We start from the raw sequence: 24,584 nt of genomic DNA on the forward strand, positions 1-24,584 counted from the left end.
AGACGACATAGTTCCTTCCTGATCGGGTCGAACAGTCGTCAGAACCTTACTACACCAGCAAGTACCGGAGAAAGGCAAGCAGTATGTTAGCAGCAGCCTACTTACATGGCCCGACCTCTGGATCAATTCTGACCATCTTCTCCCTCTTGGACATCCATTCACCACAATCAATCATCTACTTATTGAGACTGTTCTGCCCCTGAACATCCTACTACCACTATCTTTCCAATATAATCTTCAATCACTCTCCCTTGCTCTTCATCACTCTTAATCACTCCTGATCACTTCTCAGTCAAGATGAATACCAGCCCAAGTCAACCTGAGTGCCAGGCCAACAGGAAGAGGCCTCGGCAGGAAGACGATGTGAATGCCAGACACGTCAAGAGGCGCAAGGTCTGTCGTGTTCAAGTTGCCAAGAAACTGATTCGGTCTCGATCAATGATCACACCCCCCACAACCAATTCCGAGGGCAGCACTTCTTCCGATCACAGCGAGGCTAAGAGCAGGAAGACAGAACGGAAGCAGGGCAAGGCACCAACACAGGTAGACGAGGAGTCGTCGTCATCGTCGTCGAGTCAGTGCCAGCTGCCAATCTCGCCTCCACCGAGTCCCAAGATCCGACCTCTCTTGGACTTCCAGTACCCAGTCCACGACATCACACCCGCTTCGCTCAGAGACTATATGATGTCGGGCTCCTACCGCGACTGCTTCTTGGGCGAAGAGGTGAATAACATCATTCTCAAGGAGTACAAGGCGGCCGAGAGCCAGCAACCAAAGACGACTTGCAATGAGACAACTGGCTAGTAGTATTGGATTAACCCTTACCTAGCGATTTGCTTTCCACAATACCACAGATCCGGGGTAGCAATGGTGGTGATATCGGGAGAGCCGGCAATGATATCGCTGGCTAGCGATGTGTTTTTACTGAGACATGGACTACTGAGCTGTATTGCCTATTGATCATGCTTTACCCAAGGCGATGGGATATACGATGCCTGGCTCAGGACAGAAGGGAAGGAGGGGACAGAGACAGGATCCACACAACCAATTGATACCATATCAGCCCCCATTCCAGTAAAGACTTGGTGTGAATACCGACCGTCAATATAACTAAAGCGAGCATGCTATTCGCCTGTGGCAATGTCAATGACGATGTTGGGGATGCCCTGTGGTGTAGTCAAATGGAAATAGACCAGAATTATGTATTTAGGCCAGCTAGGTGCGGGAAAGGGAGGACTAGTTGACGGGAAAGCCCGTGCAGAACGCTGATCTCGGAGTATTAGTGACACTATAACGTTTCTGCTATACTGGATGTAGTTGGACTGATCCCAAGGCGTGGGTGTGTCAAGCTGCCAAGCCAGGAGACCCGCCCCCACCTAAGGCTCAACTTCAACTAATGGCTGAGCGTGCATGTGCGTGCTTACATGCTCATCTCTCTCCAATTGAGCAAACAGACTCAAGTTGCATTCTCTCTCTCTTGCTATCTTCACACAACCTCGCTCTGCTCTGATATAGCTTTGGTGCCGGCGCAATGGCTTCGTCAAACACCTCCATCATACAATGGCTCGTGGACACCCGTGATCTCTGGCCCCAAGCGGCCAAGACCAAAGATCTTGAACAGGCCGTAAGCTCCACCGCGCACACTTCCCTCTCCGAGCAGCTCCGAAGCTCCGGCGCGGATGACACTTCCCGGGCACTACACCATCGACTTCTTCTCTTTCTCTTTGCTTCCAGCGATCGGTTACTGACTGCTGATTCCCTGGAGAGAAGAGAGAAGAAAAGAAACAAATAAATAAAAATACACAATGATACCCGATCACGATGATGAATACCAGGAGAGCTAGCTGCTGACTGCGCGCCGTTCCAGGCACCGAGGGCCCTCGCCATCCTCACGCCCGAGGAGCGCGCGGGCGTGCTCAAGTACTTCTTCGTCCGCGACGCCAAGATGAGCCTGGCCTCGCACCTGCTCAAGCACTACGTGCTGGCGCGCACCCTGGGGATCCCCTGGTCCGCCACCAAGCTGACGCGCGACGCCAACAAGAAGCCCGTCTTTCTCGCCGGAGATGACGGCCGGCAGCCCTGCTGGTTCAACGTGTCGCACCAGGCCGGCCTCGTGGCCCTCGTGGCCTCGACTGCTGCTGCTTCGGAGGACCGCGAGGAGGCGGCGGAGGCCGACGTGGGCGTGGACATCGTCTGCGTCAGCGAGCGCCGCGACCGCGACCTGCGCATGGTCCGCGACGAGGGCTGGGACTACTTTGTCGACATGCACTCCGACGTCTTCGGCCGCGGCGAGACGGCGTACCTCAAGAGCCGCGAGTTCGCGGCGGCGGCCTCGGCTTCTGTGTCATCGGCTGTGGCCCCGACGACGTCCGAGAAGGTCGCCGACGCCAAGCTCCGCCGGTTTTACGCCCTGTGGTGCCTGCGCGAGGCCTACGTCAAGATGACGGGCGAGGCCCTGCTGGCCCCCTGGCTGGGCGACCTGAACTTCGTCGAGGTCCGCGCGCCGGAGCCGGTCACGGCGGAGGGGGGCGCGTTCCAGCAGGGGGCCGACGGGACGGGCCAGGTCATCACGACACACGAGGTCACGTTTGAGGGGCAGAGGGTCGACGATGCCAATATCTGCCTCCGCTCGCTCGGGCCGGATTATATGCTCGGCACCGCGGTGCGGACCCCGAAGAACAAGGAGGTCGGGCTGGGGTGGCACCTAGGCGCCTTCGAGGTTGTGGATGTCGAGACGATTGTCCAATTCGTCGAGGCCGAGGGGAGTGCCTGATTGATTTTTGTATTGGCCATGATGGATGGCTCCCGGTCAGACTAGTCAGGGGTATGAAGCATCATGAGTCTTGGCGTTGGGCAGCATGCAAATGACTTCAACAGTCAGAAATTACGTGGGATACGCAGAGATACAGCTAGATCTAGAGGGTTGGATAAGTCATAGAGATTTCTACGTCTGGGTCTCGAGTTGCCTCGGACTTGGTTTCAAGGCTGAGAGCACGTGCACTGCTACATGGGCCATTCCCTAAGAAGCCTTGTGAGACCTGAAGCAATGGATGCTTCACAGGCTGATAAGTATGCTTACACAACCCAGAGTGATCCTGTGCCGATCCATGAGCAGCGCATGGCCTTTTTCAGCTTGATCAAACGATTGTCATAAGACGTCCCGGATGGCCGGTTTGTGACGGAGAATGCACGTTGCGATGACCGAGTCTGACGGGACCTTGCAAAGGATGGATGGACAGCATATAGCATTCCTGGAGTCGCCATGAGGGTAGTGAAATGCTGGTATAGCAGCGGCCTGCGGTTGGAAGTTGAGGGATCGTGACCCAGTACCAACATTCTCGATCTGGTTACACGTCTCAAGGGATAGTCCAGTCTCTTTGTCGTTCAGTGTTCGAGGAAGCGAGGAGGGATAACATCGCTTCTTTGACCAAGTGGTATTCACCTCGCACCATCTTGTCGAGTGTTGGGTATTTCAAGGTCAGCTACGCCAGGCCCAAACTCAAATCCTCCCATCATAAATACTCCAGGCGTGCCTGATCCGCTGCAGTTACTTTATCAAATGACCATACCAGAAGCTGCCTATTGCGTCGATATTCTCGAAGAGCATCCGGAAATACATACTCATACTTCTCACCCTTGAATCAATATACTGGGCAAATCATGGACCCAATTGGCAATGCAATCGACGACAGGACCAGTTGCCTAGAGTACGACAAGGTTAAGCAGAGACTTGATCGGAGGTGGGATATAGAAAAGATCAACGAACAGCCGTACAATGCCGAAGACTGGAAAGACAACAACGACAGGGCGGTCTGTTACGACATGAAGAGCCTCATGATGAGCTTCGGCACGGTCACCATCAGAGACAAGCCAGAGGCGGGCGGCCCGCAGGTCCTCGTCTTCCTGAACGCCAAGCACCAGTCCTACCAGCTCCCCAAGGGCCGGAGGAACCTGCATGAAGACCCCGCCGACGCCGCGCTGCGCGAGACGCTGGAAGAGACGGGCGTCGAAGTGCAGCCCCTGTACCTCGGGTTCGACACCCGCATCGTGCTGGACAAGCCCGAAACGGTCGACGACGTGGGCTTCGTGCGCCAGAACGAGAACGGGACCGTCACGGCCGTGAACCGGGACGTCGTCTACGCCATGAGCTACGACGACAAGAAGACGGGGGCGCACCGGCACATCTACTTCTACGCGGCGCAGCGGCGCGCGGCGACGGGGAGCCGGACGCGGCGCGGCTGGGGGACGAGGACCGGACGAACGGGGTGCGCTGGCTCGGGTTCGAGGAGGCGCGGCGCACGCTCACGATGCGGGCCGAGCGCGAGGCCGTCGCGGCGGCGCAGATCTTGTACGCGCGGACGCGGGGCAACGGGGGCTGGTGGGACTTGTCCCGGGCGCTGCTCAAAAAATGGAAGAGGAACGAGGCGGCGCGCAGGGTACTGACGGGCCGGCCGCTGGCGCGGGCCGTCGCGTCGGACCCGGGCAAGGCGGCGATACTGGCTGAGGCTATCAGGAAGATTGTGCCGGATGGGGGAGATGAGGCGGCGGCGCTGGCGCTTGAGTATTTGGAGCGGCTAGGCACCGTTGATGGGGATGCTTGAGTTTAGGGGTCGAAGAGAAGGGGCGCGAACGAGCTTCATAGTTATTTGAAGGAGACGATACATCATGGGTGGCTGCGAGTATCGGCCGCGGTCAAGTTCGTGGCACTGCTGTGGCTTGTTCTGAATGGGCAGGAATCCATCAATTGTTGTCTGTCCAATTATTCTGGGTATTTCTTGATTAATGGAGGAACACTTTCCGAACCAACTATATCATCAATGACTTCGAACATGCCCAGGCCTGTATCTCGTGGCTCGAGGGTAGAGTACCTACATGTAAGTAGGCTGCGGGTAGTGTGTTGATAACAACGTGGGTATTCCAACCAATGACTGGCCGCCATGTCCCGGTATAGGGTGACATCATCAGCGCTGCAACCCCACCTTGGAGTCGTCTCATTGACGACAGGGAGCTCTTAATGGCACTCACTACCCCTCACTAATGGAAGCTACCTGAGCTGGGCATATCCACTGTAGCTACTTGATCGTTGAAGGGTGAAGCTTCGTGGGATCATGTTGCGCAGCTGCATCTGCAGTCGCAAGCATTGATGTAAAGTATCCTCTGGCCACAGAACCAATAAGGGCCAATTGGGCCGACTTCTAGCACATACTGTAAGCTTCACACTTTGCGTGACTGCTCGCTTTCGGCCTAGCAGCAGGCAGGGCCAGAACTGAAAACGTTGTCATGGCTTTCTCTAGATCCGCCAGAGCGGCCGCCGCCTCCCCCGCAGCATCCGTCCTCCGTAGCAACCAGCAGCTCTTCAACCCAGCCGTTGCCCCCACGTATAAGCCGAGCTCGTCGCCCGTTTCTTCTTCCTCAACCTCCTCCTCCTCCACTTTCAACACACAAGTCAACCATCTGCCCGCTGCGAGACGCTACTGTCAACATACGAAGCAACCCACCCCGAGTTTATTCCAGAACAGAAGCGCCCACCAATCCGCAAAGATGTCGACCATGCCGGCACAGGGCGGCCACTCGCAGGCCTGCTGCAACATCCCGCCCGTCGTATCAAAAGGCTACGAGGATAAGGGGAGCTACGAAGATATCGGAGGCTTCAAGACTTGTAAGAGCATATGGACAACCTCGGCTTTCTATTACTACATGCACCTAACAGTTGGTTCTGAATAGACGTCACCGGCCCCAACGACGCATCCAAGGGAGTCCTCGTCATTTACGATATCTTCGGTTACTTCCCCCAGACCCTACAGGGCGCCGACATCATGTCCAGCTCCGACGATCACCAGAAGTACAAGGTTGTGATGCCCGATTGGTTCAAGGGCGAGCCATGCCCCATCGAGTGGTGAGTTTATGCTCTGGGGAGATGGGAAAATATACTGGTGATTTTCGTCTTGCTCACCAAGATACCATGTGCAGGTTCCCCCGGACACTGAGGAGAAGCAGAAGAACCTCGGTGCTTTCTTTGGAAAGTTTCCTCCTCCCAGCGTTGCTGAGAAGGTCCCGGCTTACATGAAGGCTGCCAAGGAGAAGTTCCCCGAGGTCAAGGAATGGGCTATCCTGGGTGTAAGTTGACCACCTAATACCGATAGACGAGTCGTTGGTCATAGCCGCTTGTGATGATGGGCCAGCTGACAATATTGTGATCATAGCATTGCTGGGGAGGCAAGGTTGTGTCCCTGGTGGTCTCGTCGCCCGACAACATCTTCAAGGCCGGCGTCGAGTGCCACCCGGCCATGGTCGAGCCCGAGGACGCCAAGAAGATCAAGGTGCCCCTGTGCATGCTCGCCTCCAAGGACGAGCCCGTAGAGGACGTCAAGAAGTTCGAGGCGAACCTGACGGGCGCCGCCAAGCATGTCGAGACGTTCGGTGACCAGATCCACGGCTGGATGGCGGCGCGTAGTGACCTCGAGAACAGCCGCGTCAAGGAAGAGTACGTGCGCGGATACAAGACGGTGCTGGAGTTCTTCCAGAAGAACTTGTAAAGAGGAATCAGTCTGGATTTGGATTCGCAGTCGATTCATGTCTCATAGCACAAAATTAATTATTGGGGAGTTCTAATTAGGTAGCTACCCGTACAATACGAATTGACGATTGGAATGACACCCAGCTGCAACGGGCAATGCGCGTCTGGTCACTTGTTTCACTACACTGGCAGAAAGGGTAGGGATACGTGACACTCAAGACGATATCTCGAGGCAGGCACACGATGCCTAGCCCCTTTACAAATTCTGGATGAGGGATACAACCATCCATTCCCAGCCGAGCCTCGCATTGGATATGCTTGTGGCCTGATTCGGCGTCAAAAAGCAACAAGGGTCGAAATACCCGAACCTATGGCAGATCTGGTACTGACGTACTATTGTTTGGATTCTACTGATTCCCCTCATCTTTGCTGCCTAACCTTAATGCCAGTTCCTGAGGCACTCGCACCTGCACACTCCAAACCCCACACTGCCCGTTTGTTACGAGCAAACAACAACAAGCACCACTGGGATTCTTTCTAAATCCAAGTCTCGGTTTCTCATGCTATTTTGAAGTTGCGAAGAAGGGTTGAACGTTATGGCCAACATCTGACGACCTGCAATCCGAGAAGATGCCAGCATACATTCCACCTCATAAGCTGCGACACGCAGCTGGCGATGCTGCTGCTGCGGACACAGACGCGAAGGAGGATACGCAGCCTCTCAACAAAACATCGCCCACAATCGCACAGTTTAGTACCCGTGGAGGTGGTCGTGCTGGGTTCAATGGACGATATGGCCGTGGGGGTGGTCGAAGCTGGTCTTCCCGGCCAACGCCTGTCGACTCTGAAGTATACCACAATCGTGACATTGTTCACTATTTCTGGCCGGATAAGGAAGATTTCACGAGTGATGTGCAATCGACATTTCACGCCTCGGCTTCGCAAGAGGACCAGTTGGCATATATCATGCTGTTCACGAATGCCAATACTCGTTGGGAAAGTGATCAGATTGTGTTCGCAAAATCCCACTTGCGATTGTTGCCTGATTACAAGACCCAGATGGCGGGAAAAGAAGAGTACTTCCCACAACCTAAGAAGCAGGGTTTCGCTGATCGTCGACGATCGGAGCTCAGCGAAGCACATGACAACATTCCTAACACTGTCAGTGGTGCCAAAGAGGGTTTGGGAAGCAAAGATGAGACCGAAGCTCTGGAGACAAAAGAAGACCCCGTCTCTGTCACACAGGAGAATGACATGACCCAGCAAGAAGGAGAAGCCACTTGCTCACCGGAACACTATACGACAGATGCCAACGCTGGATCTGCGCCAGACTCACCCCGAAGCCCGAAAGATAAGGGTGACCCGCGCCAGCTTGTCAACACACCACCCTTGGAATTCGTTCCCGGCCAACACGCACCCATTGCCGTGTTTGAACAAACGGGAACTGTCGAGTTCAGATTCGCCGGGTGGTACTCGGTTGCACGTGTCAGTGTCCTGGCCCCCCACTCCTCGGACCTGGTGCGCATGCTGCAGCAAAAGTGGGAGCGTCGAGACCGCTGGGGCAACGTCGTTACCAAGAAGCGAGATCCTTCGGGCTGGAGAACGTCCCTCGTCCATCAATGGGCCGTCGTCAAGTTCGAGAAGCTGGCCCCGGAGGTCGCGCCGGCTGCGCCAACGATCGAGAAGCTGCCACCTCTAGCCTCGACATCCGATTCTGAGAAGGGGGTTAAAGGAGTGAGCGAGCTCCTCAACGACCTGCGCCTGAGAGACCGGGGGGTATGACAAGGCTGCGGTGGCAGAAGACGGGGAACACAAGGTCGCCGGACAGGGTGTGGCAACGCCAAGTCACCTCTCTGGTGGTGAGACTAATCAGCGGGAGAATATTCCTCCCCCGGCTGAGTAGTCATTGGCAGTTCTCGCCGTTTCTTGAGATGAGAGAAAAACGAAAAGGGGAAAGGGGAAAAAAAACGGATTTGGTCACTGAGATGTTCAGTCTACTGAACCTACATGTACAGTAATAGCTAGGGATGCCAATATGGCTTGCGACGACCAGAAGTTGCTCTACAAGTTGAGAAGATACACGATGAAATCAAGTTTTGCAGGATAAAACGGTGTTCGGCCCTCATAATCACTCAATCTGACGTTTCAGGCCCATATCCGACCCTAGGTATGGCAGGGACGCGTGGCATGTTCATCCAAAATGTTGTACGACGAACTCCAGAAGCTCGGTTAGGGCAATTGCATCAGCCTTATGGTGCGAGAACACAGCCGATCAATCGAGATCGGGTGTGAGCAGCCGCGCGTGACTTGTACCTGCGAGTTCCGTGTGCTGAACGCAGGACGGAAATTGCATCAATTAGATCCTCTACCGGGCAGGCAGGTAGGCAGGCAGGCAGGCAGCCAGGGGCGTCCTGCAGAGGTAGCCTCGACGGCTCATAGTGAAGCAACTGACCCCTCATTTCTCATTTCTGCCAATATCTGCTGCATACATACCTGGATACTCAACAGAGCCGCTCATCGTGTCAAAAAAAGGCAGCCAGGAGGCAACCTTGGCAGCCTTGGAGAGATTTCTTTGTTTGGCCCAATGCAGGAAGACCGATGCTTCTAGACCAATGACGTCAGGGACTGGCCCGTCGTACTTGGCCTCGGTGTCATTCACTTGGTGTTTGAACACAGTAAGAGCGAGGACAAGAGCGAGGAAGAAGGCAGCTCCGGTGGTCTTTCATTCCTGATGGAACTGGGGGATCGAGATGACAGGTTCGGGGGGATGGCGAGGATCACCACAATCCTCGTTTCAATTTGCCATGTTTGGGACATTATGTTGTACCTTTGATGCTTACATCTCACATTACATAGGTAGGATGTCAGTACTACATACCGAATGCTTAGCGGGAGGGCATTGCCCCTCCCTCCCTCTAAATTTAGCCAGTCCTTATTTGACGGATCCGGGCCCCCGGATCGACTTGCCCCCAACTTCCCCAATTGCTATGTAAGGGCGCGGGAATCCCGCGGGATGAATGGTCCTTTTTGGCCCATTTATATCCAAGTTTGGTACTCTCAGACCGCGCTACGGCTTGAATAGTCCGGGGATTTCTTTCGAAAGAATGGGGGGTGGAAGTCCAAGTCGAAGCAATCCAGGTGCCAAGGTTCCAAATCGAAGTCAAAGTGAGCCAGCTAAGTTGTTGACGTAGAAGGCGTGTGCCAAACTCGGCCCTGTCCGGTCTGCAACGAAGCGTGTGACATGACGACGAACCCCTCCGCAGTTCTTCTTCGCACCGTCCACCGTTATCTCGTGAGATGCGCTAACGCCTTCTTTTAGCACGAGCTCAGCTTGGCGATATCTTCTCTTGATGCCAGCATTACTTCATTTGCCCTACATACCTGCCTACCTTCCAACAAAGAAAGCTGAGCCGTGCCAGCCCCTCAAGTACCTACTTGCCTACCTACATACTAAGGGTCGGAAGTCGGAACGAAACATGGCTATAATTGGCGGACACTCTACTCCGGCTGGTTGCTGACGTCCTGCTCAGCTCAGGAACGACATGGCCCATGGGGACAATAGCATAGGTGCTAATGTTTCCAACATCGTGAAGTCTGTGCTCTCCTTCGTTGTCCTAGGTGAGACAGCAAAGCAAGTGTCCTATGCACCGCCACTATGACGATGTCGTCGTCGTTTGCTACACAAAGAGTAGGTATATAAAATACTCGCAGAGCCACCTAGCTGTCAAGATAGAAAGATCCGAGAGCTCGTTGACGCTCTTTTGTAAACACATGCACTTTATACCCAATCGTTGAATTTTGCCCCCCCCATACTCAGAAACATCTGCCACATTATGTATTCACGTTCGCGTATAGCCCGCGGGTTGGTCTCCCGCCACACCCCTATAGCACAATGCGCTCTCAAGACAACATCAACTGCTTGCACTACTCGTACTGCTGTCATAGGGGCATCGGTTCCTCTATGGACACCACATCGTGCCACCATACACACTTCACATAACAGGCCAGCCAACCCAGTGGCGCCTAAGCCCATGCACCCGGATCCACGAGAGAACCCCATGGTCGGGATCGCTCCGGACAAGAACGTCAACGTGGCACAGAGACGCATGGCGGACTTCAACCTCTCAGGTCGCGTGTTCGTCGTTACGGGAGGGGGTCGCGGCCTTGGGCTCTCTTTAGCTGAAGGGCTCGCCGAGGCTGGTGGATATGGTAAGTGATCTCTGATCAACACTATATACGCAAAGCGAAAATTTTCGTGCGCAATGTGGGTATATTCGACTAACAAGTGTCCCCCTTTTCTCCCTCGCGCAGTATACTGCCTCGACCGCGACAACAAGGTAGACAGGCGCTGGGAAGAAGCCGCGCGCCGCGCCACCGAATGGGGCGGCCAGCTGCGGTACCGGCAGCAGGACGTGCAGGACGCCGCGGGCATGGACCGCACCATCGCAGCCATCGCGGACGCGCACCAGCGGCTGGACGGCCTGGTGGCGGCCGCGGGCGTGCAACAGATCACGCCCGCGCTCGAGTACCGCCAGGAGGACGCGGCGCGCATGCTCGACATCAACTACACGGGCGTGCTCATGGCGGCGACGGCGGCGGCGCGCCAGATGAACAAGCACAAGTGCCGCGGGTCCATGTGCTTCATTGCCAGCATGTCCGGCTCCGTCGCCAACAAGGGCCTGCTCTCGCCCGTCTACAACTCGTCCAAGGCGGCTGTGATCCAGCTTGCGCGCAACCTCGCGATGGAGTGGAGTCCCATCAACAAGAAGGACGGTACGGGCGGCATTCGCGTCAACTGCATCAGCCCAGGTAAGGGGGTTTCCCGCAGCCACCCCAGTATGGCCGTTCCGCGTCACTGACACATTGTTTGATCGCATAGGCCATATCGTCACGCCCATGGTGGAGAAGAACTTCGAAGAGGTGCCCGGGCTCCGGGACCTATGGGAGTCCGAGAACATGATGGGCCGCCTTGCGGAGCCGCACGAGTTCAAGGGCGCTTGCCTGTACCTCCTCAGCAACGCCAGCAGTTTCATGGTGAGCAGCACCCCGTCGTCGTCGTCCTGCCCTTCTTCTCCCTCGCTCCCGCTATTCTTGTCCTAAAGTAAGGCGTGCCGGATGAGGAAGGCTCAGAATGCAGGAGGTGGCTAACGCTAAAGCAATCACAGACGGGCAACAACATGGTCATTGATGGCGGTCACACTTCGTGGTGAAGCAGGCCATTTAACGGCCTTCTTCTTCGCGAAGTTGTGTTATCGCTGTAAATTATTGCAATTTTCAGGAGTTCTGGTAGAGAGATCACGCATATACCTACCCTAGATGATACCATTATCGGGAGAGCAGAGCCGGCGCATAGCGTGCGGTTGTTTTGTGTATATTAGACCTGTTTGTTGTACGAAGCACATCAATACATGAAGTATTTGCCCTCGTCGGTCAGCAAAGTGCTGCACAATCAGCGGTGTCTTGAACGAGGTGATGCGCCAGCTCTACGAGCTTATCCGAACGGTTCTGCCATCGGCATCAAGAAATTGCCAAGTCATCACCTGCATGCAAGATGATTGAATTTAAGATTTGACGTTGCGAGGGAGAAGGCGGGATGCTGAACTTAGACCTGAGACCCCTTGCAAGAAAGCAGGGATGGTGGTTGCAGCTGCCAACCTCCCAATTGAGGACTTGCGTCATTGGTTCCTGTTCCTGTTCCTCGTCAGTTCACTCCAAACATTAGCAGTCAATATGGGACAGCTTTTAGAATACAAAACTCTTACTGTAAGGAGTATTGAGAGTAGCGGTGGTCACATCGCCAACTCTCCTCGCTCCGACTTCTCTATTACCTCAAACTCCTCGTTCCTACCGCTGCAGACGACCCATCTTCTCGGTACTCTCCCTCCGCCTCCGATACAGCGGGTTCCTGGTTTTGCGTGCTTGCAGGGCCCAGACAGGGGATCCATTACTTGGATTGGTAGATCTGGGGTCCGGATTGACAACAACGCGCGCTAAACCTGGCCGGCATTGCACACCCTTCTTTCTACGTCATTCGCTGTGCGATTTCGAAGCTGGCCTTTGAAACAGACCTACTGATTGGCTCCGGGAGAACCTCATTGGCGCCGACCTTCCCCTAATCTGGATACATGTATGCAGCCCTGGCTTGGACAGACGACGACGAGAGCATAGTTCGCCAGAAAGCAGGGTCGTTGCCAAATTGTCTCAGTCTTGGCGAACCTTCAAGAACCCTAATCGCCGCTCTCTCTTACCCTACTCTCTTACGAACCTGGATCATGCTCTATTACTCGAACAGCAAACCCCAATCGATAGTATATACTTTGCATCTTTGGAGCTGCAGGCCGCATGTCCTGTGCTGCCCACTTTGATTCCTAGGATATCCTTTTTTTTCTCTTTTTCTTGGTTGATCGCTCTTGTCACTCCACTTCGGCGCATCGCAGCATCATGGAGAAGAGGCCGCAGACAGGCGACTCCCGACGCTTCATGTCGAAACGCAAAACTCTGTTAGCTACTGCTCTGTTGCTTGGGTCCGAGATATCGGGCGTAGCAGCAAAAGTATACCCCAGTAACCATGAGTCGTACAAGTTCAACTATCTCAACAACTCTATGCGGTACCTGAAGCCGAAACGGGCCTTATCCAAACGCGACAACCCTATCCCTCTGATCGTCACAAACAGTTGCAAAGACCCCTTGTGGCCAGGTATAGCGACCCAGCACGGAGAACCTCCCGAGTCTAGCGGCTTCGAACTCGGTCCTGGTAAGACGAGAAACTTGACCGTGAGCTCCGACTGGCAGGGCCGGGTCTGGGGTAGAACGAACTGTACCACTAGTGGTGATACGGCGACTTGTTCGACGGGCGACTGTTTCGGAAAGCTGGAGTGTCAATTTAGTGTACGTTACAGTAAACTTCCGATATGCTGTGTGACGATGGCTAACCAATACTCCCAGGGAGCTCCTCCCGCTACTCTCGCCGAATTCAACTTGGCTGGTGGTGACTCGAGGAAGCAGACGTTCTATGATATCTCGCTAGTCGACGGATATAATCTCCCATTGGGGCTCGTCTACCATCCTGCGCCAAACACGACAAACTTCCCACCAAATTTGCTCAACGCAGCTTGTATAGCCACCGCAGGCTACTTGACGGAACCCGCTAGAACGGGGACCTTCTATACAAACTCCAGCTTCCCAACACCGTACGATAAGATACAGACCAACGCCGGCGTGTCTAAGTGGTGCCCCTGGGACTTGCAAGCTTTTCTTCCGGAGAAGCCCGGAGATGGAGTTTACCCCTATCCGGACGACAATGTGCAGCGTCCCAACTTCGACCCGTGCAAGAGCGCCTGTGCTGCGACTAATGAGCCCAGCGACTGCTGCACTGGCAAGTACGACGACCCGAGCGTCTGCAAGCCGAGCTTATACTCGGGGCATGCCAAGGCTGTGTGCCCGGATGCGTACAGTTTCGCATTCGACGACACTACCTCGACCTTCATTGTTCCCAGCGGAGGCGGCTGGGAAGTAGTCTTCTGTCCCGAAGGCCGCAGCACGAATATTCTCGCGACCTTTGGTCATCAGCTCTCGGCGATCGCATCGGGCAGCCTTTCGGTGGAAGAGATCCAGGCCACGACTATGAACGAGACCTTTATCGACTCACAGCCTGATGATTCTTCCTCTTCTTCTGGTGCTGCTTCAGGATTTGAGGACTTGAGCATCTTTGCCTGTGTTATCGCCGTGGCTGCAACATTCTTAATGCTATGGGTGGAATGACGGCCCCCGAACCGGCAACGATTCATACGATGGACGAAAGGAAACGATTCACACATTTGCTTTTTAACGGATACGGCGTTGGAGACGGCTTTATATTGAGAGCTACGGGATCATGCTGTTATAGCACTTGCATTGCGACAGGCAAACAGGCCTATATACACCTCCTTGTTGGATGCGACGAAGTCCTAGATACCCACTACTTGATACCCTTCAGAACATACAGCTTAGAATTGAATATACTGAACATTAGAGCTTGTACCCTGATGATTGGTTGCTGGAATTGGCCGAATATGTCAATCCGTGAAACTTTGTGCTTTACGTTCTTGTTTGGTCTTGTCGCTGCTCAGGGAATAATCACGGGAGACTGCCATCGTATTTCAGAGGCGAGAACGAACCTCTCACGTCGATTTCTCGAGGATCTCAAGTTCCCGTGCGACTAGAACGCAAGTCTACTGGTTCAATTACGTTTCTGGTCTATATGGTGGCATTCATCAGCCTCCGTCCGGTCCCAGTCCTTTCCGACCAATGCAAAGTCTCTACCAGAACAAACGCCATTTCTCCCTTTTAAATGCGGAAAAGGGGGGAGAAGGGTTGAGGACGTGGAGGAAGAAGGCTTTGGCTCATTTCCCTGAACTCCAAAACAACAAATGCAGACCAGGTTTGCCACCGAATCCATTAAGCAGCATGCATATACCCCTTTATTTCATTTAGTCTTTTTTCTTCTTCTTCTTCTACCGCCGAGCGGCTCTCCTCCTCTCCCACTCCGCGCGCTCCTCGTCATCGCTGCCGCTGAACTCGGCATCGTCGTCGCTTTCGTCGTCCTGGGGCGGCACGTCGGCATTGCTGTTGCCGTTGTTCGAGGAGGCGGCCTTGACGTCGCCGGCGGAGACGAAGTCGCTCTGGTTGAGGTTGGCGTACTCGCTGTCCTGGATGATCTGGCGGAGGTCCTTGTTGGTGGGGTCGACGAGCTGGAGGGCCGTGAGCTTGGCCTTGTTCTTGACGCGCGGGTCGGAGCCGGCCTCGAGCATCATCTTGACGAGGGCGTTGCCGAACTCGCGCTGCGCGGGGGCTCGCTGTTGATCCAGCGGACGACGCTGTGGAGCGGGGTGTCGCCCTCGATGCGGTTGACGGGGTCGCACTCGAAGTTGGGCTGGTCGAGGAGCATGTCAATCACTTCCCCTGTGGGCGGTCTACTGTTAGTCTAAATTCGGTCCCAATCTCTGAGCTCAAGGGGGATTGTATGTCGTGCTTCGGGGCGAGGGGGAGTGGTGCAGAAAAGTAGCGGAGACAACGACGTACAGTTTCCTTGCAGGGCGGCTTCATGGTATAGGTGGTTGCCCATGACGCTCTTGGTGTTGTTCATGAGGTCCGAGATCTCATCCTCCGACTTGCAGTTCTCGATGATCTCGCTCAGCATGTCGACGTTGTTGCGCCGGCACGCCTCGACGAGCTGCTCCTGCACCGAGGCGCCGTCGTGCTCTTGGTCGTCCGCCATGACTTGCTGCCGTTTGTTTCTGGTTGGCGCCGGTGGGCAGGTTCGCGTTTGTTGGATGTGGAAACGGGGTAAAGAAAGATTGGGCTGGAGTTCGGGATGTATGTATGTATGTAAGTATGTATGTAAGGGCTGCGTTGGCCTGGTGTGGTCGGGTCGGGTCCTGAAACGAATGGGAGTGAGTGCTCAGTTCGCTGCTAAAGGCAGGCTACCCGGAATTTTGATCTGGGGCTCTACTGTATGCCCAGACCGCTGACGCTGCGATTTGGGGGGAGGGGGGGCGGTGGGATAAGTAGAACAAATCACAAGTGCCCGCCTTTGTTGCCTGTGCTCCGCCTTCTCCGTGGGTATCTCCAAGAAAGGAGTTCAGGCCTATTTTTTTTTATATTCCTCACATTGATGCACCCTGGGTCTCGGCTGGCGCCTACGTGCTCAGTTATTTATGTAGCATTCACTGGAGACGTATGTCAGGTACAAAATAAGTTTGGTTGCAGCGGTTGGGCTGCGCGGTGGTCATCCAATCCTATCGCCAGTACAGCACATAACATGAGCTCTTTCTGGCTTCTCCCAAATGAGATGAGTTGATAGGCAGATCTACTTTTAGTACGTAAGCGCGGGGCTTAGATTGGAGGGGTCGAACAGGTTAGGAGGTCGCGGGAGGAAAGGGCTCGATCGGCTTTCAGTGCAACAGCGACCCCCTAGCGGTGCAATGGTTTTGGCGGTTTCCGGTGGGATGAGTTGCACTTGCATTGGGAGCTCCACTAGAATTTGCAGATGTCGGAGCAGGGTCCATGAGGCAATATGAGGCAATCTTGGATAGAGTTAATTTGAAGTCTTTTTATTTCTTCTTTCTTGTCGCAAAACGTCACAGGCAGCTGCTATACCATTGCAGACAGACTTCGTTGAGGCCTGTTAACGCTAGATCTTAGCTTTCCCCTTTTTGCCTACCAACTTCTTGTCTCATCGTCACTCTGGCAAAATGTTGCTCTGTAAGTCCTTCTTATCCTGCCCGCTGCTGCGATATCCGCGACGCATCCCACCTTCGCAGCATGGACTGACTCGCTTTGCGATAAACCCCAATAGTCTGCCCACACTGCTCCAACATCCTGACGGTGTCGCTGTCGCCCGACACCGGCCGCAACCGCCTCGAGTGCCGAACATGCCCCTACCAACACCAGATCACGACGCCCATGTTCTCGCGGCGCGAGTTTGAGCGCAAGGAGCGCGAGGACGTCTTCGGCGGGCCGGGCGAGTGGGACAACGCCGACAAGACCGCGGTGCAGTGCCCCAAGGAGGGCTGCAGCGGCAACCAGGCCGCCTTCTTCCAGGTCCAGATCCGCTCTGCCGATGAGCCTATGACGAGCTTCTACAAGGTACGGTGTTATATTCTTCTCCCATGCTTTTGGAGGATTGGTCGCAGAAGAACAGATTGCTGACAAGATATGCAGTGCATGACGTGCGGCGGTCGCTGGAGAGAGAACTAGAGGAACTGTGATCATGGTTGGCCGCTGTAACACTGGGAGCTGGTGCGGTACAACAACCTGGGTTTGCACGAAGATGGCACCACATAGCGCTGGCGTTGGAATGATTTTGGTATTTTTATTTGCATTTGCATAGACAGCGGCGCCTTCTCGGCGAAACATGATCTCTTCATCAAGAGACTGTCTCGGTAGTCTTGATACCCAATACTAGCGGTTGACTCAAGTCGCCCATTCTTCTGGAAAGTGACATAGCCATGGTCTCATCAAAAGCCTAGGTTAGCCCTTTGTAACTCTGCGCACTTCCCCAAAATCGTGAGCTGGCATTTCTCCTTCCCGTGAATCTTGCGCAAAGGGCAAGTCGTAATTAGAGATATGTCGGCCGGATTCCAGTGCTGCGGTGACGGCCCATATCCGTCAGTTGCCAAGCTGAGTATTCCCATGCAATCCAAGTAGTATGCTGTTGGGTAATACTGGTTGACCGCCTGTAGGCGGAGTTCGTTTTGGGGGTATATTTCACGCTTCACTTCACTCGTCCTTCAACCAATCGAGGCTGCCCTGTATGTCGCCGTCGGCCAGATGCTGCACGAGCTCCGGGCTGATGATCTCTTCTCGGAATCTCTCTTGCTGCAGGAGCTCCAGGTGCTTGAGCGTCGGTCCGGGGTAGGTCAGGAACTTGAGATAGGGCGGCTTGTTCCAGTATTGGAGGTAGGCCAGGTACGCGACGAACGTGGGCTCCGAGAGCAGCTTCTGGGAGGCGAGGTAGTTGAGGTAGAACGGGTTGGCTAGGGATTGGACAAACTGCCGAGCAAAGCCGAGGTCAGTTTCAATCGTGGAAGCTTGGTGGCATGGTCTCCTCATGTGAGGAACGCGAGGCTTTGCGCCCAACGTACCTCGAGTTCGATCTCGAATCGCGAGTAGCCGCCGTACTTGGGCTCGTTTTCGGCCGGTGGGTTCGGTGGGGATTGCGACATGTTGACGTCTTGCGGCGAGCCCGCGGTTGCCATGGCTTGTAGTGGGTATCCGCAGAGGCTCCAATCGCGGTATTGCGCGAGTCGCATATATGAGTTTGTTGGGGAGGGGGGGCGGTTGAGATTGCTTCGCGCCGGGTGAGATGCGACGTTTGACGACACCGACAATAAAGTCGTGTGGAATGGATTTGATAGCAGAAGCAGAAGCAGAAGCAGAAGCTCGAATGGCATGCATTAGGCAGGAGAGGCTAGCTTTAGGTCCCTTGATGATCCCTGCTGATCCGGTGGTGGGGGGCCTGGCGTCCTCCATTGAAAGAAGAAGACCCCACTACCGCTTCGGTTCCGGGATACTGTTAGTTGACGATCACGTACACACTTTGTCATCCACAACATGCATAATCCCAAGTCTGTTTGCAGAGTAACGTGGATGGGTAGGAAGGAGTATGCTGTATATATCCATCCAAAGCTGCCCCAAATGCGGGCGCAATATGAATATCAACTAGGTACATGTAGGCATTGGTTTCCTTTGAGCGTCGGAGTAGTGCCAATTCTGGGGGCTTGACATTATTGCACACAAAGACTAAGCATGTTCCAATCCGTGTTGTTAGTATCTCACGGCTTGGACCAGACAAGCAAACCTACTTCTTCTAGCAATACGGACAGAAAGAACCCAAAGCACGAATGTAACGCCTTCGAGGTCGAAGTCGGAGATGCTAACGATTTACCCCACCTACCCCGAATATGGAAGATGACTCTAGATAGCCGGCCTCGGCATTACCCAGGACTAACTCTCCACGAAATCATATCGCATTGACGAGAACATTGTCGGTCGCAGTCACATCAGTCCAGTCACCATACAGAACCAGGGAAGACCAGAAAGTTGTTCCCAGAGAAGACAAAGGACATCATCATGGGCGCCTTCTACGAAGCCATCCCCGACTCGATGATCCCATGGCTCCGGGCGCAGAAGATGTTCTGGATCGCCACGGCGCCGCTCTCGGCCCGGGGCCACGTGAACGTCTCGCCCAAGGGCGGCGACTGCTTCGGCATCCCGGACAACCGCAGCTTCTGGTACCATGACCTGACCGGGTCCGGCAACGAGACCATCAGCCACCTGTACGAGAACGGACGCGTCACCGTCATGTTCCACGCCTTCGAGGGCCCGCCGCGCATCGTGCGCCTCTACGGCACCGGCTCCGTCCTCGAGAGCGGCACGGCCGCGTACGACGCCTTCGTCGCCGACAACAAGATCGAGACCTGCTTCGGCAGCCGCAGCATCATCCGCGTCGACGTCCACCAGGCCAGCTCCTCGTGCGGGTTCTCGGTTCCGTTCTACGAGTTCAAGGAGTTCCGGCCCACCCTGCACGAGCACTTTGAGCGCAAGGCTGGCAAGTTTAACGCGGGCAACGAGAAGGAGAGCATGCCTAGGTAAACGGATTAGATCCCCGCGAGCCATCGCCCTGCTATTCGTTTCTTTTCGTTTCTTTTGATCGCTTTGTGGCGCCGCCAATTCGACCTTTCCGCCTTGCTCGCCCGATCTACTTGCCGTGATGCTTTTGCTGACTTGTCTGGCTACATAAATAGATATTGGGCCTTGAAAAATGCATGGAGTGTGGATAACATCCCAGGCATGAAGGCTGGCCTCAAGGCAGGCTCCGAAGAGAGCATTGCGCCCATAAAGAAGATGGTTGGAATATCGCCGCCCGAGGGCTACCAGGGAGCAGTTGGACAGGGTTTCACGCTTTCCCAGCTCATATTTGCCATGCTATTCAGCGCTTCCTTCTCTGTTGTCATCGTCCTATTCGCCGATGGTCTCTCACCGAGATCAATACTTTGAACATATCAATGTCGGCAAAGGTTTCCTCAGACCGCCTTTGTGTATGATATATACCCCCTTGAGCTGTAACAGCATTGCATTTTAGCCAAATTTCAAGCTGCCTTGTGGGACTTGCCTGCAAGGCGTTCAACTGAAGTCACTTGCTGGCGTGGGAGAAAATTGATCAAATGCGTAGGCTGGCACTGGCCTCGTGTCGCCAATAGATGTAAATGGAATTCGTGAGACAAAGTCAGTAGGACAGGGGCCGGAGACAACGGACACCACGAATAGGGTCTCAACACGGGCGAATACTCTTTGTTCAGCATGTACTACCCCTGCTGGGATTACTTACATGCCTTGGGCAGCTATATATATCGAGGGCTCCCGCGTCCCATATAGTGTGTATGCTTCTTTCCATTATACTCTGCCCAACTCGTGTATACCCTATGACGTTGCAAGCCTTGCATATTCACATCCTAGGCGCATCTTTTCGGGCTCACTGCATCCCAGAACGTTGCGCATGAATACAAATTGGGCACACAACGACATTGGAGAAGGGTACTTTTCCTACATACTCACTCGTCTGGCAGAAAGTACAAAAAGCATTTCGGGCCAGTCGATCAAAATGGTCACTTCTTATCGCAAGCAGTCATGAAACGACTCATCATGTGCTTCTGGTGTGAGATATAGGGGGTAAGAGCTGGGTCGTCAGCCTTCACAGCCAGAATGTGAGTAGTCACAAAGGAATCCATCCAGGAACCCCACTGCTCAATCTATGGAGTATTCCCCCTCCAGCATCGTCTCGTTCTCCCAGGCCGGCTCCCGATTCGCCCCGCGGGATTTCCAGCACATAACCGGGGAGCCGGTGAGCCTCATGAAGGCTCCCAGCATGTTCCCGCTCTTCCCCGTCCGCCCGTCACTCATCGGTGGAACGGGTTCCAACATGACTCTAGTCACGTTCTAGCCCAATACCAAACCATGTACCATAGCCGAACACAAGTCATATCATCACATATTGCACATGCAAAATGGGTTGGTTGATGCTTCTCCTACTGTGCGACCCGGCTCCGTCCTATAAGGGGTAGCAGCCATGGTGACATGGTGTGCATGTAAGATAGTACCCAAATCAAATCCTGGTTCCCGGTAGGACTTCATTCGGGCATGGCAACCCTTCTTAATCAAATGTAGATCAATACGAAGTCATGGATGCTTCTGCCTTATTGGGTGGTGGCCTTCTGACGCGCTCGTATGCAAGTTGCCTTGCTGCTTAGTTCAAATCAACTGCCATCTATCATCCTGTCGGGTAGAGACGTTTCCAGTTATTCATTGAAATTGGGCACGATCAACTGTCAGGTCGATATGTATGCCCCTCCCAGAAAATGCAACCGTTTGCCTAGGTAGTTATATATAAGGAGCCCAATTAGGCTTTGGGCATGATTCAATGATCCCCAGCGACCTGTTCAAGGGCCCAGAAGTATAGGCCAGCCTACCTAATCCATACCATTTGGGCGAACACTGATCCATGGTTGGCTTGAAGATCGCCTCGCGCGGGTAGTGACATTGGGCCTCAGTCTGGAACTGACAAAAACAGCCAACGACTTGTATTTTGCCTCAGCTGTTGCCTTCATGCTGTCCATATTCAAAGTAACACTGAATGCACCAGGGTCTCGGCTGCCAACCAGGATGAGACTAACATATCTGACCACGTGTTGCGCTGATGTCGGCAAGGAAGTAAGTAGTAGCCTGTATTCAGTAATGCAATGCCCTCCGCCAGCCGACGACGGCGGTAGTCTGATTGGTTGGGTTGTCCGTGAATAGGAGTTGTGTCGAACTTCCATTAGGCGACGTTCAACTAATATGATTCCCCTACTTCGGGACATGGTATGCACCAAGTTTCATTGGGGGCCACGTTTGCTGCATATTTGTTTACATGAACACAAAAACACGTACATAGGGCGACCAACCCCACGATAGTAGAGAACATATCATTCACTGCCCTTTTCCATGTTCGTCAACGTGGTTGGGTACAAATATTTTGACAGCAACCCTTTTGGCGGATCGATTGCCATATTCATGTCAGACTCTGGAACCGCCCGTATCACAGCACAACATTGTTAGTCATAGAAGGCAGCCTTTGCGTTCTTCCAGGGCCGAGATAAGACCGTATAGAGCTCGATAGGTTGTGCGTTGCTAGCTGAATACAAGGCTAACGGTCCGCGATGATGCATCCTATCGAATCAGTATGAGCCACGGCTGCTTGCTGCCTGGAAACTCGCCCAAGGCGCAACACAGGAGTGACGTTGAATGTTGGCATGTGACTACGTCTAGTAGTCTCTCGAACCAGGACTGAACCCAGCCATCGTGTTAGTCACGAAGAAGTAGCACGGAAGACCCTCTCGGGGCTTCATCACCGTTGGAATATGCCCATCAACCAAGGAGAGGAGCAGGAGTAGGAATTGAGGGCCAGACCGAACGTACCACGCGTGAAAGTATGCATCATGGCCCTGCTGCCGGAGGGCTGCTGACGGGAAAGAATTTTCTTTTCAAAGGTTGCCTTCTTGATAGCTGAAATGCTCACCGTATCGCCTGGAGCCAATACGATGATAGCAACGCTTGTATGACGCAGAGATCGTGTGCTCGTCTTGCTTACTCGGGGTGGACCTGTTATGTTGAAAGACAATGCCGTCCTATCAGTATCTCAGCTCCATTCCGAAAACTGATAGCCAAATGTACACTACGTGCGTACGCAAGGTTGTTGACCGCCCTGTGCCATACCAGGCCGGCGGTATGGCAGCCAATCTCAGAAGCGAAGCTGGTGTTTGCTTACCCTGCCATGACGGGGGCAACTAGTCAAGCTGAAAAGCCTGTATGGCGAAAAGCTGACGATCGCCCCGTCATAGAACTGCCTTTGCCTGCTTGTCATGGGTAGACCGGAGTTCCTCACCGCAAGAGTCTCCTCCTTGCGCCGTTTAGCACTAAGCGGCAACTGGGCAGCTTTCAATTGAGTCTCTCGACGATGTGGCCTTCGAAGCTGGTACCAACCAGATTAAGGGATGATTCACATGTCCTTGTTTCTTCTGCCTTTCCCAAGTATGCCCTCTCGCAGCGATTGCGCAAGCACAAGACGTGGTTGTCGTATCAGTTGACGGCTGGCTTTCCCTTGCAACAGTCGATTTGCCAAGAGAAGTGCAGGTGGCGGGCCAGGAGGGGCGAAAAGCATCTGTATGCTCGTGTCGCGATTTCCATCCTGTCGAGGACCATCGACGAGGCAAATAAAGGGGCGAAGAAGAATGCGACAGCGATGAAGAATCAATTCGTAAGACACTGTGGCACGGAACGTGTGGCAACTTCCCTCGGGAACCCCGGCATTCGGACCGTTGGCCGTCTTGCTGAGTGGATCAGGCACAATACCCAAAAAGCATCACGAAATGCCTATTGGAGGCTCTCGTAATCCCAAGCTGTGTGCGAAACCCAAACGATGTTCTCTACATAAAAATAGATAAACGCTGTGGTGGGCAACGTCCAGCTAGGATCTACACAATGATCTAGATATACGATGTGGCTTCTTCAGCGATTATGTCAGGCTGGCTTCCAACCAATACTAGCCTTGAAATGCAAAGAACTGCTAGACGCATAGGTATGTATTTCTCTACTGTGGAGATGAGGCTGAACTTCAGGCCACAAGACCATCTGTTTCGAGTTGACCCTGGTTGATATAGACGACGAAAAATAGTTTTAGTGCTTACCGAGACCCTCTTTAGTGCTGACAGAAAGTAGTAAAATCCAGTGGCCTACCAGTATAACCAAATGCACTTGGGGTATGTTTGAGCTACACATGCAGGTCAGCAAGTGACACACATCTAGGCCGCTTGGGAACCCCCGTAAGGAGGTCAGCTTATAACAAAGCCATGGGCTTCTCTTCGAACATTTATACAATCCCTTTCCTTACTCAGCCTTTCTAATTTTCGGTGAATGGAATGAAATACGCTGGCAGGCTACAAAGCTCTATCCGCTCCGTCCTGAATCGTATCGCAAGCCTTGCTGCCTTCACTTTACTATGGTTTACCTCGCCTAGCTGAAAATGTTTATCATCCAGCCTGGACAAGGGCGAAGGTTGGCCAAAAGGGCAGTCACTTTAAGGGATTTCGGTGAGCAATTTCCATTGCCCAACAGACACGTTGACGGGCGCTGTAGCCTGCACAAGGCTTCTCTTTGACGACAATCCCGACCACCCAGATTTCGAGAGCCGTTTGGTCCGCCCTCAAATGAGAGTCAATAGACAATGGTGAGTTGAAAATGTTTCGGTTTTGTGACTGATGATCTACCATGACTGGTGAGTGAAGAAGATTGGGAAGTTGAAGGGGGTCTGGGGCTGGGGGAGGGGGGGGGCAAGACCCAGACAGCATGATCAATTGAGCCGCATCGCGGGTGGTTCGCCTGGTTCGCCCCCCAAAAGAGTTCTTTAGGCAACCATCCTAAGATGTACCGACCTCCTGTAGCCTACAAAACAAGCACTGTCCGGGGCGCGCACAACCATCTTCCTTTGAAA

At 53.8% G+C, this 24,584-nt stretch overlaps 12 protein-coding genes across 12 annotated transcripts; 10 read left to right on the plus strand and 2 right to left on the minus strand.

The window, feature by feature from the left end:
- Window positions 1-297: 297 nt before the first annotated feature.
- On the plus strand, window positions 298-804 carry PG986_003382 (uncharacterized protein; the record flags this gene model as incomplete). The annotated part of the gene is made up of 1 exon (XM_066839604.1): window positions 298-804. One exon carries the CDS (start codon window positions 298-300, stop codon window positions 802-804), a length of 507 nt encoding a protein of 168 aa, XP_066704668.1.
- A 727-nt stretch (window positions 805-1,531) lies between these two features.
- On the plus strand, window positions 1,532-2,773 carry PG986_003383 (4'-phosphopantetheinyl transferase A; the record flags this gene model as incomplete). The annotated part of the gene is made up of 2 exons (XM_066839605.1): window positions 1,532-1,624; window positions 1,868-2,773. 2 exons carry the CDS (start codon window positions 1,532-1,534, stop codon window positions 2,771-2,773), a joined length of 999 nt encoding a protein of 332 aa, XP_066704669.1.
- An 887-nt stretch (window positions 2,774-3,660) lies between these two features.
- On the plus strand, window positions 3,661-4,601 carry PG986_003384 (uncharacterized protein; the record flags this gene model as incomplete). The annotated part of the gene is made up of 2 exons (XM_066839606.1): window positions 3,661-4,086; window positions 4,149-4,601. 2 exons carry the CDS (start codon window positions 3,661-3,663, stop codon window positions 4,599-4,601), a joined length of 879 nt encoding a protein of 292 aa, XP_066704670.1.
- Window positions 4,602-5,541: 940 nt separating this feature from the next.
- PG986_003385 (dienelactone hydrolase) lies at window positions 5,542-6,536 on the plus strand (the record flags this gene model as incomplete). Its single annotated transcript, XM_066839607.1, has 4 exons — window positions 5,542-5,659; window positions 5,725-5,849; window positions 5,971-6,117; window positions 6,204-6,536. The coding sequence occupies 4 exons, from the start codon at window positions 5,542-5,544 to the stop codon at window positions 6,534-6,536; spliced, it is 723 nt and encodes a 240-aa protein (XP_066704671.1).
- Window positions 6,537-7,147: 611 nt separating this feature from the next.
- Window positions 7,148-8,299, plus strand: PG986_003386 (uncharacterized protein; the record flags this gene model as incomplete). The annotated part of the gene is made up of 1 exon (XM_066839608.1): window positions 7,148-8,299. The coding sequence occupies one exon, from the start codon at window positions 7,148-7,150 to the stop codon at window positions 8,297-8,299; it is 1,152 nt and encodes a 383-aa protein (XP_066704672.1).
- A 2,051-nt stretch (window positions 8,300-10,350) lies between these two features.
- On the plus strand, window positions 10,351-11,727 carry PG986_003387 (uncharacterized protein; the record flags this gene model as incomplete). Its single annotated transcript, XM_066839609.1, has 4 exons — window positions 10,351-10,726; window positions 10,829-11,326; window positions 11,397-11,551; window positions 11,683-11,727. The coding sequence occupies 4 exons, from the start codon at window positions 10,351-10,353 to the stop codon at window positions 11,725-11,727; spliced, it is 1,074 nt and encodes a 357-aa protein (XP_066704673.1).
- Window positions 11,728-12,958: 1,231 nt separating this feature from the next.
- On the plus strand, window positions 12,959-14,278 carry PG986_003388 (uncharacterized protein; the record flags this gene model as incomplete). Its single annotated transcript, XM_066839610.1, has 2 exons — window positions 12,959-13,405; window positions 13,463-14,278. The coding sequence occupies 2 exons, from the start codon at window positions 12,959-12,961 to the stop codon at window positions 14,276-14,278; spliced, it is 1,263 nt and encodes a 420-aa protein (XP_066704674.1).
- A 731-nt stretch (window positions 14,279-15,009) lies between these two features.
- PG986_003389 (uncharacterized protein) lies at window positions 15,010-15,773 on the minus strand (the record flags this gene model as incomplete). The annotated part of the gene is given in 3 exon segments (XM_066839611.1): window positions 15,010-15,351; window positions 15,369-15,457; window positions 15,578-15,773. The coding sequence occupies 3 exon segments, from the start codon at window positions 15,771-15,773 to the stop codon at window positions 15,010-15,012; spliced, it is 627 nt and encodes a 208-aa protein (XP_066704675.1).
- Window positions 15,774-16,749: 976 nt separating this feature from the next.
- PG986_003390 (uncharacterized protein) lies at window positions 16,750-17,254 on the plus strand (the record flags this gene model as incomplete). The annotated part of the gene is made up of 3 exons (XM_066839612.1): window positions 16,750-16,759; window positions 16,854-17,143; window positions 17,219-17,254. The coding sequence occupies 3 exons, from the start codon at window positions 16,750-16,752 to the stop codon at window positions 17,252-17,254; spliced, it is 336 nt and encodes a 111-aa protein (XP_066704676.1).
- Window positions 17,255-17,776: 522 nt separating this feature from the next.
- PG986_003391 (mediator of RNA polymerase II transcription subunit 31) lies at window positions 17,777-18,255 on the minus strand (the record flags this gene model as incomplete). The annotated part of the gene is made up of 2 exons (XM_066839613.1): window positions 17,777-18,049; window positions 18,142-18,255. 2 exons carry the CDS (start codon window positions 18,253-18,255, stop codon window positions 17,777-17,779), a joined length of 387 nt encoding a protein of 128 aa, XP_066704677.1.
- An 874-nt stretch (window positions 18,256-19,129) lies between these two features.
- Window positions 19,130-20,056, plus strand: PG986_003392 (uncharacterized protein; the record flags this gene model as incomplete). Its single annotated transcript, XM_066839614.1, has 2 exons — window positions 19,130-19,647; window positions 19,804-20,056. 2 exons carry the CDS (start codon window positions 19,130-19,132, stop codon window positions 20,054-20,056), a joined length of 771 nt encoding a protein of 256 aa, XP_066704678.1.
- A 754-nt stretch (window positions 20,057-20,810) lies between these two features.
- Window positions 20,811-20,999, plus strand: PG986_003393 (uncharacterized protein; the record flags this gene model as incomplete). Its single annotated transcript, XM_066839615.1, has 1 exon — window positions 20,811-20,999. One exon carries the CDS (start codon window positions 20,811-20,813, stop codon window positions 20,997-20,999), a length of 189 nt encoding a protein of 62 aa, XP_066704679.1.
- Window positions 21,000-24,584: the final 3,585 nt, after the last annotated feature.

The sequence above is a fragment of the Apiospora aurea genome (genome assembly GCF_038362705.1).
Source record: "Apiospora aurea strain CBS 24483 chromosome Unknown utg000002l_segment0_segment0, whole genome shotgun sequence".
Taxonomy (NCBI): domain Eukaryota; kingdom Fungi; phylum Ascomycota; class Sordariomycetes; order Amphisphaeriales; family Apiosporaceae; genus Apiospora; species Apiospora aurea.